This window comes from Manacus vitellinus, unplaced genomic scaffold, assembly GCF_001715985.3.
Source record: "Manacus vitellinus isolate BGI_N305 unplaced genomic scaffold, ASM171598v3 scaffold_62_pilon, whole genome shotgun sequence".
Lineage (NCBI taxonomy): Eukaryota > Metazoa > Chordata > Aves > Passeriformes > Pipridae > Manacus > Manacus vitellinus.
In genome coordinates this window covers 568,904-590,111 of record NW_021940704.1, presented here as the reverse complement: position 1 = coordinate 590,111, position 21,208 = coordinate 568,904, and the positions used below count along the sequence as shown (strand labels likewise).

The window sequence follows — 21,208 nt, the reverse complement described above, 5'->3', positions numbered from 1 at the left end:
CCCTGGCACTGCAGCCCCCCAGCACAGCCCCCACAGCTGCTCCTCTGGCTCCCGAGGTGCACTTCTGGCTCCTTTCACCCCCCCAAAGCCTGCACCTCCTGGGGAGGAGGGGATGGAGGCCATCCACTGGCACCTGGTCACCCAGCGAGTCCTGCAAGCCAGGATGAAGGGACAGAAGCCACCTCCTGCCCTGTGCTAGGCACAGGACAGCCTGGGAGAAGCAGAGGGCAGCTCATGGCCCTGCCTGACTCCGGCCACTCCAAGCTACCTGCCCTTCCATGTCCCCAAGGGATGCTGAGCGCAGGGGAAGGGAGAGTGAGGGCACAATGTGAGGTGCAGGGACAGACCCGTGTGCCGGGGCCCTGGGAGGGAGGGGAGAGGGGAAGGCCCTGCCGAAGGAGGGAGGCCGAACGTCCGAACAACCTTCCTGGGACAGCACGATCCATAGCACAGTGACGGCATCGGGGCTGGCTGGGCCAGCTGTGTGGCAGAGGGTGACACAAGTCCCACACCAGTCTGGGGTGCTGTACACACCAGCAGGCATACCTGGCACCGGAGGCACGCAGCGTGCCACGGTCTCTGGGAGCACCAGCCGTCCCCACCCTTCTCCACAGCGGCTCCGGGGAGATGGGGGTGACACAGAGAAGCGTGACTCGGGTGACACAGCCACAGGACGACGGGTGCTGGCACAGTGCTCGGGTATCAACAGATCCACCCGGCTCCCGCGGAGAAGCCGGAGGCTCCAGTGGTGGATGGCAGTGCAATGAGCATGCAGGTCCTCTGGGGCACAGCGTGGGAAGGAGGGGGAACACATCCCTTCCAACTGTAAACATGGCACTTGGAGAGCTTTGAGCCTTTACCCCTCGGAGCTGTGAGAGGCCCGGCTGGAGCGCGGGCCCCGGCTTTGGCACGCGGCAGGAGTCACTCCTCGTCCCCGGCGAGCAGGAAGCTGTAGAGGAAGTTGATGGCACGCTGGCGGTCCTGCTGGGTCTGCTTGGCCATCAGGTTGGGCGGAGGGCGCAGGAGGAGGCTGGAGAACAGGGCAGCTGTGGAGGCAGGCAAAATCAGCCACTGGTGAGTTAGGGAGACCTTGGAAGGTGCAGAAAAGGGCTGGGATGGAGCAAGGGCGGCAGAAGCGGAGCAGAGCAACAGCACTCACCGATCATGGCGACACTGACGTTGTTGTCCTCCGAGTACCTGAGCAGCTCCCGGAGGAAGGACATTAGGTACCGAAACACATTGCGGTGGCAGCTTGGCAGCTGAAGGATCACCTGCAAGGAAATGGCGTCAGGAAGCTCTCTCAGCTTCCATCGCTGTAGCCTGGGCACATGTGGCACTGTGGACTCCAGAGCAATGACCCCCAGCTGCAGCCCAGCGCCCATGGCACTTGTGGGCTTTTTCCTGGTGAAACAGTTTTCCTAGAAGCAGTGTCACCAGGAGCCACAGCCCACAAGTGCCCCAAACAAGTTCTCACTGCCCCAAACCTTCCCCCTCTGCCCAAGGACACGCTTGGCCTGGCTTACTGCCCCACCAGCTATAAAGAGCCACTCACAGTCCTCTGAGGAAGGACAAGAATTTTAGCTGTGAGCAGGTGCTCAAGCCCTTAAGGAGTAGAGGTGGCTTGTCCCCTCCCCTGGGCTGCTATTCCCCATGTGCTCGGGGTGACACAAGGCTCACTTGGGGTGTCTTTAGAAGAGCTGCCTGCTCCCAGAGCCACTTGCCAGCACCCTGGAAGGGAGCAGGACCCAGGAAGGCACAGGGCCATGGCAGAGCCCCCAGCCAGCAGGAGCCCCTCACCTGTCGGCACAGCCGGCTGTTGTGTGACCAATCCAGGCACCGCTGGTACAGCTCGTAGCAGATCACAGGCTCTGGCAGAGCCTCCAAGAAGATGAGGAGAGCTTCAGCCACGGAGTGATTACTGCCCGCTGGACCCATGGGAATCAAGGGCTGTGCTGAGCAGAGAGATCCCCTCCCTCCCCAGATGCTCCATCCCTCTCCTCCTCCCCAGGTGCTCACCTCTGCTTCCTCCCTGGAGGTCATGCAAGCTTCTTGCCTGCCTAACTGCTCCTCCTTCTCCTCCTCTGCTGTCCCCCATCCATACAAAACACTGCTCCATGCACCCTACACTGCATTTCCCCACCCTCTGGCCACACAGAAGCTCTCTGCTCCATTAGCCCCTTCTCCAGACCATGCTCCCCAGTATCCCTGCGCTTGGCAGAGCCCTGAGGAAGCTTCCAGAGCCCCCTGGTTGCTTTGGCCAGCACACACACAGCTTCCAGAGAGGTTGTGCAGGGACTGAGAGGAGCCCACACCCATCATGGACCCTGCCAGGTAAAGGTGACAGACAAGCTCTCCTGAGAGCAAGTTCTCCCAGCAGAACTGAGATCCAGAACTGAGGCAAGGATACGGATTGTCTCAGGAATGCTGGTGTCCAGGCAGTCAATGATCTGCTCCAACTCTCCTTGCATGCCTGGAGTCTGGAACAGGTCCTCCTGCCAAAAACAGCACAGGGATGGACAAAGTCGAAAAGGCTTCCCCATAAAGGCTGAGGCACATGGTGACTGTGGGGTGAACCCTGGGACCCCCAGCCAGTGCCTCAAGCACACAGAAAAGTCCTGCCCTGTAAACACCAAATTGGATCTGATCTTCAAGTGCTTATGAGGAACCAGGTCACCAGGAAAGCTGGCATGGCAGAGGCCCTCTTACCTGGTGGCAGGCATGCTTGAACAGGTGGTCAACCAAGAGCCAGATCTCCTTCGGCACCTGTAGCGGCACCTCACCTGCCTCCTCACTGTCCAGGGAGCCCATCTGCAGGACGGATTTCTCCTGGGAACAAAGAGCACATGAGAGTTCAGGGAAACCTCAGTCCCTCTGTCTCAGTCCCTCAGTCTGTTTCCTACTCCCTTGTAGGGAAAGGTGGGAGAGGGGAGGCAGCAGGACCCTGCACTGCTCTGGCCCTGACTCGCTTCCACAGCACCAGCCATTGCTCTGTAGGTCCTGGCTCTGCCCCTTCCTGCTGCCCCCAGGAACAACCCCCTGACAGCCCCAGCCCTCCCAGCCCCACAGGAGGGGGCTCTGGCCTCCCAGGGTGGCCCATCCCCATCCCAGCTCCCACCCTGCAGCTGACAGAGACTGGGACCCAGCAAGTCCTTGTGCTGCGTGAGCTCCCACCCTGGGTTAGATCCAGCCCCCGGGCCCACTCATCCCACTGATGTCGTGTCTGCCCCAGCTCCGCTGTGCTCCAGCCATGGTTACCCTCGGGGCTCTGAAGCAGTCCCGATTTCTGGAGTTCCTTCCCTGATTTTCCCAGGGAGAGTCTCACTGAGCACACAGAACCACTGCCATGGTTCCCGCTTACTCATGTGGAGCAGCTGACGAGCTCCACAGCTCAGACATCTCCATCACATCGAGCTTTAACAGGATCAATATTCTTGGCTTGATTTTACTTTCGCTTCATGATCACTCACATTCCTTCCAAAGAGAAAGCCATGCCCAGCACTCCCAAAACACCCAGAGACTGGCACAAGCAAGAACACAACCCTGGCCACCAGCAGAGGAGCCCACAAGCCACACACAAAGCGCCTCACTCCAGCTGGCAGCTGAGGTGACAACTGCCATGGCTGTCCCTGTAGCACACCCTGGCAGCAGCCAGAGCCAGGGTCAGCTTCCACACTGCACCCAGAGACACCCTGGGTTCTCACAAGCCCAGTGGCACAGGCAGTAGCCCCAGCTGCCAAAAGGCACAGCACAGCTCTGCCCTGCACACCGCCAGGTCCGACCCAGCCAGCAGATGTGTGGTCGTGGCTGCACGGCTGCCTCGCTCAGCCACGTGCACTAGGAAGGTTGGGAAGCAGCGTGTCAAGCAAGAGCACCACAGAATTCCCCTAAAAGGAAACAGGGGAGAGTACAGACCCTCTCCCAGGGCTGTGGGCTCTTCTACAGAAACTCCCTGTGCCAACATCGCTGGAGCTGAGTGTTGGAGCAGCCCTTGGCATGACTGGGAGAACTGCGGAGACCTCCAAAGCAGGAGATCCCAGCAGCTCACGGAAGAGGAGAAGGAGGAGGAGGAGGAGAAGGCTCAGGGCGCCTCAAGGCGGGGGAGAAGGAAGAGGAGGAGGAGACAGAGGAGGAGGAGGCGTCGTGTGAGTTGGCTGGGCCCTGAGCGCCCTCTCCTGCCGCGTGCGAGGAAGGGCCGTGTCTTTCCCACGGGAAGATGCTCCCACAGAAGGATGTTCCCAGAAGGCAGGCACAAATTCCTCCCTTCTCTTCTGCCAGGAGGGAGTCTGGGAGCTTCATCTGGTTTAACACCTGAGTTCAATCCCCTCTTAGAGAGGGGACATCCCTTCCCTCTCCTGTTTTACCCTGTCACTGCACCAACAGCTTGGGGAGGAACAACTCACCCAGCCTGGGAAGGCGGCGCAGAGCCAGCTCAAACAAGTTACAAATGCCAGAGCCCGCGTAGGGAGGGTGGGAACACCCCCGGCATCTCCCACTTGCTCTCCCAAGGACATGTTTTCCTTGCTTGGCTCCAGCACAGAGCACGGGTGCCAAGGGAAGCAGTGATCTTGCTTGGGCATCATGGCCATTGGAGCTGGCAGCCCCAGCAACACTGCTTGAGGAGGTGCAGCAACATTCACCTCCTGCAAAGGCCCTCCTTCGGCCTCCACAGGGACACAAGATGGAAGGAGCAAAAGACCTCAGTTTCCTGCTCCAGCCCTCTCCCCACAGGTCTGAGAAGGTGCTGTGGTAAACCCCACCTTACAAGCATGGTGTGCCAAAGGCTGCCAATCTTTTCTGGGAACATCCAGAATTGCTGCCAGGATCAGAAGAGTAAGTTTTTTCCCCCAAAGCAAATTTGGTGAGCTTTAACATCTCAGTTGGGCTTGGATCTGCGTGCTCCTCCATGTTCTCATCCAGCCCACAGCTGTGCTAAGAGGCTTTGCTGGCAGCCGTGTCCCCTCTGTGCCCCCTCCCCTTCCCTCTGCCACAGAAAACAAGGGAAAAGCTCTCATTCTTTACAAACACACCACTGAGAGGCAGACTGCCACACTGCAATTGCTTGTGTTACCTTTTCTAAGAAGCTGTCTTCTCCCTGAGAGCAGAGGGAAAGAGAGAAGAGGAAAAAAGTGTGGTTAAGAAGGAGAAAGCACTCTTGGATTAACTCTTCTGATTAAGCAGAAGCTTAATTTGCATTACAAGAACCCACTGAACACCGGGTCCTTCACACATTTTGCTGACAAGGCCAAAGTTAAACCTGTGGTGAGAGATTTGCCTGCCAATTAGCAACAATCCTGCTCACATGATGCACAACCTCGTCAGGATTTCTGGAAAACCCTCCAAGGGGCTCGGACGGTGCTGTGCACTGGCCAACAGCTGGGCAATGGGCAGGTGACACGGGTCCCTCAGGAAGAAGTTCCACTGGTCAGAATCAACGACCCTATGTTATTTCAGCCATCTTCCCTTGTGACTGGGCTGGAGATAAAATATTCCCGGGGCTAAATCTGTGTTTCTGAGTGTGTGGCAGCTGTGGAGCTTGCAGGGCCCCTAAGCAGCTTTGGGTACTGTCAGGGAAATGAGGGTTTGTGCTCAAACCCCGGCTGCTGCTGCCGCAGCCTAAGAGCATTAGCACAGCGCGGGGAGGAGCGTGCCAAGCCCTCAGCATCCCCAAACAGCCAACCCTGTACCAGCCAGGGCAGGCTGGACACTGCTCACGGAGCCTGCAGGAGGGAACAGAAGCAGGTTGTCCAAGCTGAGTCTTGGCAGATCAACCTTTCAGGCTGGGAACAGCCCAAACACACTCCCAGGCCGAGCTGGGAGCAACTGCAGCTTCCACGGCATAGGGCACATGGGGAGGGAGCAGCATCTCAGGGTCCTCTGTGGCCTCTGCAGTGCCTGCTTCACTTGGAGGCTCCCTGAGTTCTAACACAGCACCAACAGACTGGCCTCTTCCTGGGAACAGCTTGCTCCAAACAGGAGCTGGCACAGGTTCCTCTTCTGAGGCACAGGGGGAGGGACACAGTGACAGGTTTGGGAGGGCACACAGCCACCTGCACAGGCTCATTTTGTAATGGGTGAGTCATCTCCAGCCTCACCACCCCCGACCTGCCTGTGCCTGGCTGCTCACCTCTTCATAGAGTCATGGAATGGTCTGGGTTGGAAGGGACCTTAAAGTTCACCCTGTTCCACCCCCTGTCATGGGCAGGGACACCTTCCACTAGACCAGGTTGTTCGAGCCCCGTCCAACCTGGCTTTGGAGACTTCCAGGGATGGGGCAGCCACAGTTTCTCTGGGCAACCTGTGCCAGGGCCTCCCCACCCTCACAGGGAAGAATTTCTCCCTAATGTTGAGCCTTCAGCACTGAATGCCCTATTCTGTGAGACTCACCTGTTCCTGACAGAGGTTCTTCACGAGGCTTTTTAAAGCCCACAGTAGGATCCCAAGAAAAAACAGGATGAGACACTAATACTGAAATCCCAAAGGAGAGGTGCTCAAGTGTCAGCAGCAGTGCCAGTGTCTCCCTCCTGGGAGAACCAGGAGAACCATTTCCAGATAAACTCCCATCTATACTGCACTACCCAACACCCACCTGCCTCAGCCCCTTACTGACCTGCATCTCCAGACCTCCAAACACAGCCCAGCCAGGCTGAGGAAAATGCTCCAAACTCAGCCCAGCCAGGCTGAGGAAAATGCTGGATGCAGGGAAGGGCAAACCCTAACACCGCACAAGTGAAGGAGGGAAAGTGGTTCTTAAGGCACAGACACTGCTGGCCTTACACAGCCTGAGCAGTACCTAAACACAGGGAACTGCACCCAAACACTCTGGGCTGCAGAGCAGGCAGCACCTGCACCACTGCCCTGGGGCAGGAAGTGCTCAGCTTGGTCTGTCTCCGAGAATTTCTCAGCTCACAGGTAAGATCAGAACCAAAACACCTAAAATAGCTCTCCCCTTGGACATGGGGGATGTGTCCATGCTGCAGACACTGGGGCAGGTGCTCTTTGCTGATTGCTTCCTATATTTCTAGATGTTTCAGTGAGTGACAGGAGAAGGAAATCTACAGGTAAAGGAAGGAGAAGAAGCCTCAAAGTACTCTTAGAAAAGTAACAGTGTGTGACTGTGAGGACAGTCTGGGCCCAAGTTTCTCTCTATCAAGCAAGAGGTGCTTGGTAGAGCACTCAGCGCTGAGCAGGAAAAAGCAGGTGGAAAAGCCACCAAGGCCAATGAAATACTCCAGATCCAGTTCTAGAACAAGACTGACTTTCAATCGAATCCTGAGAAGTCTGAAGAGCCTGAAGTCTGGATCAGCTGCTTGACCTGAGGAGGCAAATGTATACTGCCACCTGGACCCTGCTTAGCCTGATTGTGTGTTACAAAGTCAAAATTCTAGTATAAGAATGACCTTTCTGTGTATTGGACTTGTCAGAAAAGTAAAGTAGAGACCTACAACAAAAGGTGGGAACTGGAAGAGGCAACAAGAAGCATGGGGTAACTGCTGAAGGGAAAATGTGGAAGCAATGGGAGTGGAAGCTGGCAAATCTACAGAGGTGGAAAAGCAGCAGCCTACTGGACAAAAAAACTCTCATGGAAGGGTGAGACTGTGAGAAATCAGAGAAGAGAGAAGGTATCACATGGCATAGAGACTCAAACAGGGCTGAGCTTAAAGGTGAACAGAAAGAAATGGCTTTCCTGGCTGAACAAGAATGGGGACATGGACTAGAACTCAGGAGCTGCTGCACCTCACCGGAACAGGGCCAGATAAGGCCATCAGGAGAGACAAATGAAACCAGCCTGGAAATCAGAATTACATCCCCAACATGGGGCTTAATCCCAGAAATGGCCATTAGAGACACCCAAAGGACAAAAGGTGACTAGGGCAGAACTGCACCCCCTCACATGCACACGATAGGCTTCAGGAGGAGGAATATTTGGAGCTGGTGAATGCTGAGGAGAGGAACAGTTCTCTGCACCACAGAGATACATCTCAGTGATAAATTATCTCTCAGTGATGAATTATCTCTCACTGAGGCCTTATCTCTCACTGTGGTTGGTGTGGGAGAAACTGGCCAGAGAGGCCCATTTGCTGAGCTGTGCCCATCAGCACACCACACCCAACACCACAGTCCCTCCTTCAGTCCTCCTGCTTCTGCTTGCTCCTTTGCCCTGAGCAGTGGGAATGCATCCAGAAGGAAAAGGTTCCCGGAGCACCTGGCACAGCAGAAGAAGCCCTGGCACCTGGGAGGACAGGACCTTAATCACACCTCTTATGACACACAGTGCTACCCAGCTGAGCCTGCCAGCACCACTAACACCAACATGAGGTGCTGGGATCACTTTTTTGCCCCATCAAACAATGTTTAGAGTCTACTCAGACAAAAGGGATAAAGTATAGGCTGTCCAAAGCCACTGGCTGTGGTGGAGGGGAAGAATAAAAGAGCACCTCAAGCTCTGTGAAAAGTCACTCAGCTCAGGGCCAGCACGGCCAATCTGAGCTGCAGTCACTCCTGCTTTTGGGAGTAATCAGAAAGGAATCAGGTGTCTCCCTGTTAAAGGAGCTCCTCCAGAACACTGCTACTCACCAGGTCTATGAGTTTGGTGACTGGAACTTCTCGGATCGGTCGCTTCATTCGGCACAAAGCCTCGAGGGAGGTGCCAAAGCAGCTGGGCAGGTAGGTCCCACTGATGGTCAGGAAATAGTCCTTCCCTCGGTCCAAGTGCAGGACAAGAATATCCTCAATTTTATCCTCGCCAGAGTTCAGGAGGGTGACCGAGTCCTTGCTGACGTACACGTCCAGGGAGATATCTGTGCTCTCATCTGCAACACACAGGAGATCTCAGGAATACAGGGACACTCTCCAAAAGGGATGACAAGGACAAATATACAGTGGCAAGGACAAAGGCCACAAAAGAGAAGACAAACAGACAAGGCTGATGGCAAGAAACATGGGACATGGGAGAGATGGGAGGGACTGAATGGAGAAGGGATAGGAGCCTACACCAATACACAACTCACCTGGTTCCAGGTAACCTTCGCAGGGCTCGGCCCGAAGCCACGGCTTGCAGTAGTGGCTGTCGTTGAGCTTTGGGATGAAGGAGAAGTGACAGGTGACCTGCCCATTATTGGTAATCTTAAACTTCTGCTTCTGCAGCTGACGGAATTTCACGTTCTCAAACTCAAACTGCAAAGAGAAAACACAAGTGACGTTAGTGGCCACAATGGGGCATACATCCAGACTCCCCCAGACTCTGCAGTGGCCCCCAGACATTGCTGTGGCCCCCCATGGCTGAGAGGAGTGCACCGAAAGAGTTCAATTTCCTATAATCGAGTTCATTGAACCAAAGTCTTTAAAAGCAGTTCTGGCACTTCTAAGGCTGCTGCGTTTGGGAAGTGACAGTGATTCTGGTCTCATCCCCACCTCTCTCCTGCTCAGCTCCAGTGAAGGAAGAAAGTCATTCTCCATCCTGTCCATTATACGAACGATGTCTTCGAACAGCTTCCGGTACTTCTGCTCATCCACAATCTTCACCTGTGGGAGACAGAAAACGCTCAGCAAAGCTTCTGATCGGCTTCACAGGGACTCTCTTGGTCATGACCAAACTGCAGAAGTGAACTATTTTTCTGAGCACTTGCTTGTGCAGCTGAAAGGCTGAGAGGGTTCACGTGCCTGGGTGCACTCCCAAGCAGCATCTGCAACCTTACACATTTCACCCCTGCAGATGTTACCAGGGTCTGTCTGGTCACTGGTCACACTACCGGGAAATCACTGGGGGAATCTCTTTTAAGGAGACTCAGCCTATTCCACTCAGTCCTGGTGAGGCACATCTGCAGTGCTGTGTCCAGTTCTGGGCTTCTCAGTACAGGAGGAACATGGAGCTCCTGCAGTGGGTCCAGCAGAGCCTACAGAGATGCTGAAGCTGGAGCATCTCTGGGACCGAGAAAGGCTGAGAGAGCTGGGCCTGTTCAACCTCAGGAAGAGACACTAAGAGGGGATCTCATCAATGTCTGTCAGTAACTGCAGGGAGGGGGCAGAGGATGGACCAGGCATCAGTGGTGCCAGGCAATAGGACAAGAGGCCACAGGCAGAAACTGGTGCTCAGGAAGTTCCACCTGAACATGAGGAAGAAATTCTTCCCTGTGCAGTGACTGAGCACTGGAACAGATTGCCCAGAAAGGGTGTGGAATCTCCCTCACCAGAGATATTCCAGAACCATCTGGATGCAATCCTCTGCCACGTGCTCCCTGCTTGAGCAGGGAGGTTTGACCAGACGCCCCACTGTGGTCCCTTCTGACCCGACCCCTTCTGGGAGAGCAGTAGGCAGCAAAAATGGACATGGACTGCCCCCATTCACTAAGCCAGGAATCCCAAATGTCCTGCCAGCCACTCACCACCAAAGACATTCAGGTGTGAACCAGTGACAGTCTGTTGACACATCTGGGGCAGCACAGGTACAACCAAACACAGGCTGCTGCTGTGTCTCCATGCGGTGGGGAGAACGCAGGGGCTCCCCCATTCCAGTACTGCCAGAGGCAGCACCCCCACAGCAGCCACACCTCAGCTGGGTTCATCTGTCCTCTTGCAACAGCCTTAGCAGAGGTGTCCTGACTCCTGAAGGAATGCCTGGAATTGCTGGGATCCCGCCCCAGCACATGGATAAACCTACCCCAATGCGGAAAAGCGCGCTGACAGGCTTGTGGTCACTGGTCTTCAGGTCCATGTGACTGCAGTACCGGAGCTGATTGATGTTCCCTCCTCTCCAAAGGATCCGATCACACCACGCCGGCACACGACACTTCCCACTACAAAGAAAAAGAGATTACCAGGGAAATCCAACGATCCTAACAAACCAACCAAGCTGTTCCTTTTCCTAGCCAGCCAGCTCCCTCCACCCCCACCATCACAGCAGTGATGGGACGAACCCTATCACTTCCCCCAACTTGAATTCTGTGTTATTTCTTCTGCTCTCTACCCCTTCTCTGACGCAGCAGCTAAAATTCCTGTCCCTTCCAGCATCAGGAAAACAAAACGACTCAGTCAAGCCCACTTCCACAGCCTGAAGCCATGTGTACTGTGACCCAAGCTGCATGACTTTCTTTTGCCGCCAGATCTTTCTGCCCACAGCTGGATCCATCACTTATTGTTTCCACTATGGAAAGTCTACTCAGCGATTACTATCATGTTATGAAGCCTGAATCCTAGGTTATCCTTCTTCAGATTAACTACTGTGCTGATTCATAATCACAGGCAGAGTCAAATCCAATCACTATATGGTCTGAAACTCCTTCTTGGGAGTTTCTCCCTTTGGAGCAGCCCCTGCAGCAGATGCAGCCGTGTCTGGGGGAGGCATCAAGCAGGAACCACGGCTGCTATCACAGCACAGCCACCCGTGGGTGTGCAAGTCAGGGGACAGGGTGACTCAGAGAGCCTGTTTCCTTATCTCTGCAACTCCTTTTTATGTGTTTGCCTGTCCCTGGTAAAAGAGAAAGCCCCCAGTGCAGGGCCCCCTGAGCTCATGCTTCACCTGCCTTCATCCAGCAGGATCGGCAGCAACTGCGGTTTAAGGGATGCGCCCATTCATCATACACAGGGGCTGCTTATTGCAGAAAACAGGGGAAAGAAAGGAGGGCAAACACAACACTGACAGGTACTTCCAGCTCTAGGAAGCAGGAAATCAAGTTTTGGGAGAAAATGCTTTTTATGTCATAAGTAAATAAGCCCAGTGGCAGCCAGTGTACCTGGAGTCCCAGCGATCTGTTTTAGAGTCATATTTATACGTGGGGATGAATTTAATCTCTCCCTCCATGAAATCTGCAAATGCTTTCTTCTGAGTGCGCTGAATATTCAGCTAAAGCAAAAAAAGAAAGCTTTAAAAAGAAAAAAACCAAACCAAATCAAATAAACCCTCCCCCACACAGCAGTGTCAGAGAGCAGATCTACAGGCAGAGCAACCACGACCTGTGGCCATGGAATTCACAGACATCCCCAAATTGCCTCTCAGACCTCACACCTTTAAGAGAGGTAAAAATTCAACTCGTCAGTGGAATGTTTTCCAAACAGACCGAGTAACAATGGGCACCAAGCCATGCAGGCAGCATCAAATAAGAGTTAAGGGAAATACTAACTGCTCTGCTTGTGCTGAATGCCTTCATTAGTTTTTCAGGCTCAAGGTCACCATCATTAAACTTTCCCTGCCAACCATTTTAGCAAGAGTCTCTAGGACTACGCTCGGTTGATAACCTGACACCACCCTCCTTCGCTCGTTTCCTCTTCTGAAAAATCTCCTGGTTGTTTTCCTCACTGAAACCTAAGCCACAGCTGTTTCCTGCACGAAGCTCTGCAGCACAACAGAAACGAGCTACAGAGCAGAATGAGATTCACTGTTAAACTGTGTCAGAGGTGATATTGCACAACTGCAGTTGGGTTTCACGGGAGCAATCCTTCACCTGAAAGGTACCTGCCCTGGGTTTCAGGGTGCTGCAGAGAAGTGCCGAGCGGGGAAGGTGACAGCACAGAATTCAGGTCAAGCTAGCTGAGCAGATTTGGGCTCCAAATCAATACCTCTTCCACAACACTGATCACAGCAGCTTTTGTTGCTGTTACAAATTCCTGTGTTCAGCTTGTAGTTTGTACATAAGAGAGAACTCCTGCACTGAGACAGAGACACACCTCCATGGTAAATGCCTGAGTCACCCAGTTAATCCAGTATGGACAATCTGGCTTTGTTCAGGGGGTTGTTGCCACCAGTGCACCCAGAGCTCCATCAGGGTCCAGTGTCTATGTCTATAGACCCTTCTTACAGAGTGTCATGGAATTACTTAGACTGGAAAAGCCCTCCAAGACCATTGAGTCCAATTGTTCCTGCAGCATTGCCAAGCCACCACTAACCCATGCCCCCAAGTGCCACATCTACACGTCTCTTAAATCCTCTCAGGACTGGACTCCACCACTGCCCTGTGCAGTCTGTGCCAGGGCTGTTCAGTGCATTCCAGAAAGAAATTTTCCCTAATATCCAACCTAAACCTCCCCTGGTGCAATTTGAGGCCATTTCCTCCTGTCCCTTGTTCCCTGGGAGCAGAGCCTGATCCCCACCTGGATCTACCCTCCTGTCAAGGTGATGCAGAGAGTGAGAAGGTCCCTCCTGAGCCTCCTTTTCTCCAGGCTGAGCTCCCTCAGCTGCTCCTCATCAAACCTGTGCTCCAGCCCCTTCCCCAGCTCCATGTTTGCCAGCTCCTTCCAAGCACAGGCATATCCTAAACCAAGACAACCCCTCAAGGACGGGGCAAATGTGAGTGAGTTCACTGACCTGGTCATATGTCAGCAGCTTCTGAAGCTCGTTCTTGCTGATGAGACTCTTCACTTCATTGGCATCTGGTAGACACAGCCTGTAGTTCAAGTCTCCCAGCCAGATGACAACACTGGAAACAAAGACATATAGAATCACGGAATGGTTTGGGTTGGAAGGGACCTTAAAGCTCATCTTGTTCCACCTCCCTGCCATGGGCAGGGATACCTTCCAGTATCCCAGGTTGCTCCAAGCCCCATCCAACCTGGCCTTCGACACTTCCAGGTATCCAGGGGCAGCCACAGCTTCTTTGGGCAACCTCTGCCATGGCCTCACCACCCTCAGAAGGAAGAATTTCAGAGCAGATCAGCAATTAACATCTCCCTTTTAAAAATCACATTATGGTTGAGACATGTGGAAGAAAAAAAAGAAGACAAGAAAGATCGAGTCCAAAAGCAGAAATTTCTAGTGGCAGCAGATCCTACAGGACTAAGTCCACCTCCTGTGGGATCTTCCAAGGATTGAAGACTTAGTTTACTGGGAGATAATGAGTTTGCCTCAGCCCCAAAAAAGCTAGGGAACAGCACTGACCCTCTAATGAAGTGAAACCAGTGTATCCCACCAAGCTTCACACAAAATCTAGCTGGTATTAAGGCTCTTCACATGTTCAGAAGAGGGAAGTGGTGGAGCTCAGTAAGCAGAGCCTGCCTGTCAGCCAGCTGGGCAGGAGAGGCACCTGTATCTGCAGGGTCACACCTCGTGTGACATCCCGGTTTTACCTGTTGGTTTTTCACTGCCTTTCATTCAACCAGAGCAGGTTACTGCTGCACCATCTGCCCAACAAAGACCAACTGATGCAGAATTGGCAGGAGCAGAGTTAGATTCCTGTGGAGTTTACAACTTTCTGGATGTTGTTTCCCATCTCAGCCATTAGCCACAGCTCACCAGCACCCGCTCCCGCCCTGCTCCTCTCCAGGTTTCCAAAGGGACCTACAGCCTTGTCATTACCAGCAGCTAAAGAAACACTCTTGGGACCCACTCTTTACTCCACAAAGGGTTCATTTAAAGATTAAAATTTAGCCCCCCCTCTAGTACCAGAACTCTTCCTGTTTCTTTTTGTCAAACCTCAACATTTGCACTAGTGGATTATCAAGGATAATCTAATAGTTGAAGTATTTTCTGTACTAATCCACTCTACATTTTATTTTTGTTTTTTTTTTTTTAATGGTTTAAATATTAACTACAGAATTACCAGTAGTTTGTATTCTGTTTAGGCCTGCTGAAGAGTTACACACAAATGCAAGGAGAGGGACGCTGGGGACAGCGCAATGAGGAGGTGACCACAGTTTGTCTGCAGGAGCTGCAGAACAGCACAGCCCTTGGCACTTCTAGTTATTTTATCAAGCCAGAAAACTTATCTGCATGAAACCTCCTGTTGCTGCAATTCTGGCTCGATTTGGGTAAAACCAACACCGCTTCAAAAGGGAAAACATCAACACAACTCACTCGTGTTTCATGATGTTGAGCTGAGGCAGGCTGTCATCGGGGGTCTCAAAGCTCATCCGGGCACAGATGTCCTTATAATCCTGGTTTCGGCGCTCAAAGTCCTCCACGTGGGCAGCCAGGTGGGAGTTGACGACGCAGAAGGTGGTGTTGTGGAACACAAACCTCACGGCCACACCGCCCTTGTTGCCCTGGGAACAGCAGGTACCAGTGGGGTTAGAGCAGGAGTCAGGTGTGGCACAGGGAGGGGACAGGGATGGCACAGGTAAACAAAAACAGGCTGTGCTGCTTCTCGCATGGATACAGGGAAGCAACAAGCTGGCCTGGGTGACTCACCATCTTTCCCATGACTCCCGTGCCCACAGACTCCGTCACGATCTCTCTGATATTGCTCAGATGATCCTTCTTAGCAAATACGAGCAACATCATCCCAACCAGACGGACCATTTGCACCTGCGAAGATAAACGGGATCCTGAGTTCCCAGAGAGGCAGGGGGAATGCAGTTCTGAGCTGCCTGCTCTGTCTGATGCGCTGTTGCTCTGGCTCCCCCCGTTCCTCATCATGTTCTGTACTCAATCCCTAAATTTAATAACATTGCTGAAAGGGCCTCCTGTCCCACAGGAAGGTTCTGGGGGTCAATCTGTCACTCCCCAGAGTCGTGAGCTGTGCTGAGCTCACTGCATTCCCCACGCTGGTGCTTCTCTACAACAGGATGAGGTAAGAGAAACTGAATAAATACACAGCAGGTCTGTTGGTGAGGTCTCAGCCTTTGTCAGCACAACCAGAGAAGACCCTGAGTGCTCCAGCCAGTTCTGGTGTAAAGCTGTGGCTGTGCTGAGGCTGCAGGTGCAGCTGGGAGTCAGGGCTCACCTTGGCTTGCTCCTAACTCCAGCAGAGCCAGTGGCACATGCAAAGGGGAATGGACAAAGATGTTCTTATTTCCCTGAGGCAGATGTGCATGGGGTATCAAAAGGCATCTCTGAACTGTACAGGTCGATTGGTTTTCAGGAAACACTCGTTCCCTAAAGCAAAGGGCCTCTCTCTGGAGCTGAGTTGTTCTCCTCTGCTGCAGAATTCAGCCCCCAGGGCTTAACACCGTGCTCATGTGCTGTGTCCCAGTGGGGATCTTGGGTTTGCTGCTGATCTTTTACACATGCTAAGCCAATGTCTGCCCAGTCTGTGATCTTCCTGAACCTCCAAAACAGTGGGGTCACCACTCTGAAACAGTGACAAGGCCTCACCTTCTTGAGTGCAGTCTGCACCCTCACAGAAACTTTCAGATGTGTTGGGATTAAGTCTAGGGAGTGAGGGAAGAAGCTGAGAGCTGAAGAGCCCAGCACCCAGTCTGCTCTGCAGAAGTGGAATTTACAAGCGACCACAAGTCTTATCTACAGCTTCAGCCACTTCCCCCTCCTGCAGCCGTATCCTGTGCTCTCTCTTTCACCAGGGTGGGAGGAATTCACCCAAAACTCAAGTAAAGAAAAGGGCCTCTCTGCACTGCAGGCCATGACTCCTGACTCCCCTCGACGGGTCTCAGCTCAGCAAGGTGCTCTGTTCCCTGCTTCACTCCCTGTAACACCTGCCCCTGAGCTCAGCTCAGGGCAAGCAGGACAGGGTGTGACATTGAACACGCGGGCTATGGAGGACAGGGAAACCCATTCATATATTTAGGACTGGTCCCTGCAGCAGAAAGGTTTGCTACAGCAGACATAAAACCAATGGCTTGCTCTTAACCAGCCAGAACAAAGTCCTGCCACAGCTGAAGAAATTCTGTCCCAAGGCAACAGCCTCTGGAAGATTTTTTTTTTCATAAATCATCCCATTCTTTCAGGAAAAAGTTATTCATTTGATTTACCAGCTCAGGACACACCTGGCTTCTATACTACAGGGTGAGATGGTAACACAGGTAGAGGATTTGAACCTGTTGCTTCCCTGCACCACCTTCCTATTTGATAAAGGTATTGTGATCCCCACCTTTATAAATTTCTGCTTCGAAGCACAATATTCCCCCACAACTGTGGGGCAGAAATACACACTCCAGATTTAACTTGGCACACTTGACACATGCCCAGTACCACCCTTAGTTTCTCCAAGCCCTGCTCCTTGGGTAGGTGAGGAAAGGGGAAGCCCCTTTCCCTTTTCCTTCCCATCATGCCAGTTCCATGACAAGACGCACCACTGAGCAGAACTCACTTTCTTGTACTTGGCCTGAGGATGCAGGGCCCTCTCCACAGCAGCCAGCCACTCCTGCTCCTTCGTAGAATCAAAGTAGAAGAAAGCCTCTGTGCTGAGGTCCAGCTCCTGGAACCTGGAAACCCAAGAGCTTAGCACCTTCAGCCCTCATGCACATCCCCCTCTTCCTACAGGAATGTGAAACCTCCAGCAACAGCCCTTGGAGGAGCAGCTCCTTATGGCCACTTGCTAAATAAAGCAGCACAATTTCCCCATGGTGCCTCTGAGACCCTACCCATAACCCCCTAGCGACCCTCTCCCCTGGGAAGCACCCCTTTAGGCAGAGGACAACCAGGATGCTCTGCAGATGCCTCCAGGAAAATCGGTTATGTCACACCAGCCTTGTCTAACCCAATCCTCTGCCTCATCCGACAGCTCTCTGCCCTCAGACAGCTCCTGGGCAACACAACTCAGCTCTGTGCAGCCTCTGGGAGCATGACAAGAACCTAAACCAAACATAGCCCTCCAGGATCCCAGCAAGAGCAACAAAGAACCAGCCCCATTAGTAAACCTAGGTTGCTGCCACTCACCCAACACAGTAGAAGTCGGGAGGCTCCGTGTCACACACCAGCCACGGCTCCAAGAAGCTGTCAGGAGACTGCCCGTTCACATTCCACGTTCCCACAAAAAACCTACAACACAAAAGCAGCTGAACCGTCAGAAAACACAATGAAAACCACAGCAGCACAGCAGAGTCCTGGCTGGGAGCAGACACTGTGAGCACACACTGACACACTGTGAGCTGCCCCTGCCTGGGGCTGTGCCAGCCAGGGGGGAACTGAAATTCACAGGATCCCAGAATCCCTGAGGTTGGAAAACACTGCCAAGATCATCGAGTCTAACCTGTGATCAACCCCCTCCTTGTCACCCCGCCCAGAGCACTGAGTGTCACATCCAGTTGTTCCTTGAACACCTCCAGGGATGGGGACTGCACTGCCTCCCTGGGCAGCCCCTTCCAATGTCTGACAGCCCTCTCTGTGAAGAAATTCTTCCTAATGTCCAACCTGAACCTCCCCTGGCACTGCTTGAGGCCGTTTCCTCTTGTCCTGTCACTTGTTACCTGGGAGCAGAGCCAGACTCCCCCTGGCTCCACCCTCCTGTCAGGGAGTTGTATAGAGTGAGGTCTCCCCTGAGCCTCCTTTTCTCCAGGCTGAGGCTATCCAGCCTCTCCTTAAAAAATTCTCCCAGGTGTGAGTCACTCCCAGTGACACTCCTCCTGGACTAAGACATTCCACCAGCAAACATCTGGGTCTTTCAGCACCATGTCATGCAGGGCAAAATCAGGACAGCATGGTGGGACATCTACCTTCACCCTTTCTGCCCAACTGCTCCAGCCTCATTGAGGCTCAGGAGATCTGACACACACAGGGAGAAGACACAATAGGAGCAGCTGCACCATGGGCACTTGGTGACTTTCAGGCTGTACCATCCTCACTGGCCACTTGAGCTGCCATCCATCAGAAGCTGCCAGGATATAAACCTGGGTGAGATCTGAGCTCACAGCAGAGATCCCACAGCTCTGTCCCTTCCTCCTCACTCTCACCTGAAGTTGTGCCAGTTGATGTAGGCCTTCTCCCTCTTGGCCAGCACGTGTTTGATGAGACCCTCTCTCTGCCCTGACTGCGTGCTGGGCAAAAACATCTTGCGCATTGTGTTGGTCACTTTGGGCTGGTCTCTGGATGTACCTTCTCTCTCTCGGGGAAATCTAGGAAGGAGGTAAAACCAGCACTAGAACTTGTTCTGCTGTCTAGGAAGAGAAGTAAAAAAGGGAACAGATGCCCTGTGTTACTTACTGCCTGTTCTGAGGAACAGGAGGAGGTGGGGGCTCCCGCCGAGATCCCGCTTGGTGGTTTTGCATATTCCTTTTCTCTTCTAGGCTCAGAGTGCTGAAGTCATCCTCAAACCCCAGAGCTCCTGTAATGAAAAATCCAAGCACAATGCCCTGAGAAACAATCTGAAACAGCTCTGATCAAGATGGAAAAAATGTAACTCCACAGAAAGCAAAAAAACCCCAAATGATAACAGGAATTTATCAACTGTGTGACTCAGGGAATGGGAGAAAGGGGCACTAATCACAAGTCAAGGCAGCAGGGAGCTTACTACACACAAACTAAGGCAGAAAAGAGCACTCAGGAAGGAATGAACAGACCAGGGAGCAGAGGCCAGGCTGCCAAGGGCAGGGTCAGATCCAGGTCCCACCCCAAGCACCCCAGCACTGCACATGCCCCTGAGCAAAGCCAGCTGTACCTGGAGGAGAGGCCTGCAACAGACCTGGGAGGCTCTTCTCCACCTGATGCCAGATGGCTCCGTCCTTGGGTTCAGGAGAAGCTTTCAGGTGGGCTGGAACAAACCCCACCCTGTCAGAAACCGTGCTGACAAGTCAGAGGATTTCACACACACAGAGGTGCAGCTCTGCTCACCCTCCTGGATGCTCTGCACTTCGGACAGGAATCCCAAGCAGCGCTCCTCGTCGGGGATCTCGAAGAGCCGCTCCGGTGTCTCGTCGCCCTGTATCCGGACCTTGCAGCCTGCTTCAAACACACTCACAGAGTCAGCCCAGGCCGGCTCACAGTCAGTCACCAGGCTTTACACACAACTTCCAGACGTTGTTTCTGATGGAAACCCGCACCTAAGTTACTCTCCCTGCGCTTCTCAAATCCCCCCACCCTGCTCGGGGTATCCTCAGCAGGTTCTTCTGGCTTTAGGAATCCTTCTCCCTACTGCAATCTATCAGAGAGGAGCTCTAAAAGCAGTATGGAAAATTGCAAACGTTTCAATCATTTGCATTTCAGGCCCTGTCCGTTGCAATAACTGAGTGGTTATTTGGCAGAGCCAGATGACATCAGAGGGAAAACAATCGTGGCTTGGGCAGAGGACAAACACAGAGCCTGGGGGAAGACTGGGAAGGTGAAACAAGCACCAGGCAGCTGTTCCCTGACAGGTCAGCCACACCACTGCCCTTATAAAACTTACTGTTTGCAGCTATATCAATCAGCAGAGTTTCTTCTGCCTCTGGAAAAGAGAAAAAAAAGGATCAGGACAGCTCATGCTGGATGCTGCAGTAACTGAGGACTTAAACAATCGCATTGCTTGCTACAAACCACAAAGAGTCCTGAAAGAGGAACAAACAGCTCTAATTTATGTACATTCCTAATGGCTCTGGCACAGAGAACCTAGACAGTCACCTCCCACCAAGTGTCCCAGGGAGATTCCCAGCACACAGAGTTCTCACACACTTGGATGGTTTTTCCCCATCAGTGCAGCTACTTTGGGAAAGACCAACCTGACAAGGAACTTCAGAGCTTCTCTACAGTGCAAGACCAGGGGTAGAACCTCACTGAGCTGCACAGAAGGGAATGAGCCAATCTGGCTAAAGTTGCTTTTATTCCTGACAACGATTTGCCCCAAGGACACTTGCAGCTATTTAAGTCCTTCCAAGCCAAGGCCTAAAGCCCTTCCCGATCCAACTGCTGGGAGCTGAGAGCTTGCCAGACCTTATGGAAATTTAGATCTGAACATGCAGGAATCAGGTAAAAGTTCCCAACTCTCGACATGACAGAGAAGCCAGAGAGACAGACACCACTAGACACCAAATTCCAGCCCCTGCAAGCCCACCACGCACCGGGGCCAGCCAAGTTCCTCACAACTACATGCTGACATGGAATGACAAACCACTTGGATGAGGAACAAGGGGATTCCATAAACTGTGAGTTGCAGTCTCACGGGGAAGCACACAACCCACACCTGCTCAGGAGGCAGGTCAGGAAACACCACTAAATTTGAGTTTGTGGACGAACAGCAGTGGATTCCCACCCTCCCCCCAGCAGTCAGTACCTTGCACACACTTAAAGCGGCTGTTGATGGGAATATAATCCGGATCGGAGTTTTCTTTCTCCTGTGAGTGGATAACGATCCTGCGGGCAGAAAAAAAAAAAAAAGACTTGCAAAAACCCGGCAGCAACGCCCTGTTCTCTCACATACACACACACACACACAGCCTCGGGAGCCGTGTGTACACAGACACGGTGTTTGATTGCTATCGCTGTACTGATGGGGAAGGAACAAGGAAAAAGCAACACAGGTGGGACCGCGCAGGACGTGGGTGCCCGTGGGGAGAAGTTAAGAGCTGTTCAACTCCGCCTGGCACGGGGCAGATCCAGAACCACACAAACTCCAACCCTGCGGCTCCGGCGGCC

At 53.1% G+C, this 21,208-nt stretch overlaps 1 protein-coding gene across 1 annotated transcript; it reads right to left on the bottom strand.

Annotated features, from left to right (window-relative positions):
• Positions 1 to 20: 20 nt before the first annotated feature.
• Positions 21 to 20,937, bottom strand: OCRL (OCRL inositol polyphosphate-5-phosphatase; the record flags this gene model as incomplete). The annotated part of the gene is made up of 22 exons (XM_029963745.1): positions 21 to 1,046; positions 1,160 to 1,271; positions 1,798 to 1,925; positions 2,408 to 2,492; positions 2,707 to 2,826; positions 5,069 to 5,092; positions 8,575 to 8,810; positions 9,009 to 9,174; positions 9,412 to 9,522; positions 10,658 to 10,793; positions 11,730 to 11,839; positions 13,298 to 13,409; positions 14,783 to 14,970; positions 15,116 to 15,232; positions 16,974 to 17,088; positions 17,543 to 17,644; positions 18,556 to 18,717; positions 18,806 to 18,926; positions 19,260 to 19,352; positions 19,433 to 19,543; positions 19,986 to 20,024; positions 20,847 to 20,937. Coding segments are annotated over 22 exons (2,604 nt in total), but the record flags the coding sequence as incomplete, so codon positions are not given.
• Positions 20,938 to 21,208: the final 271 nt, after the last annotated feature.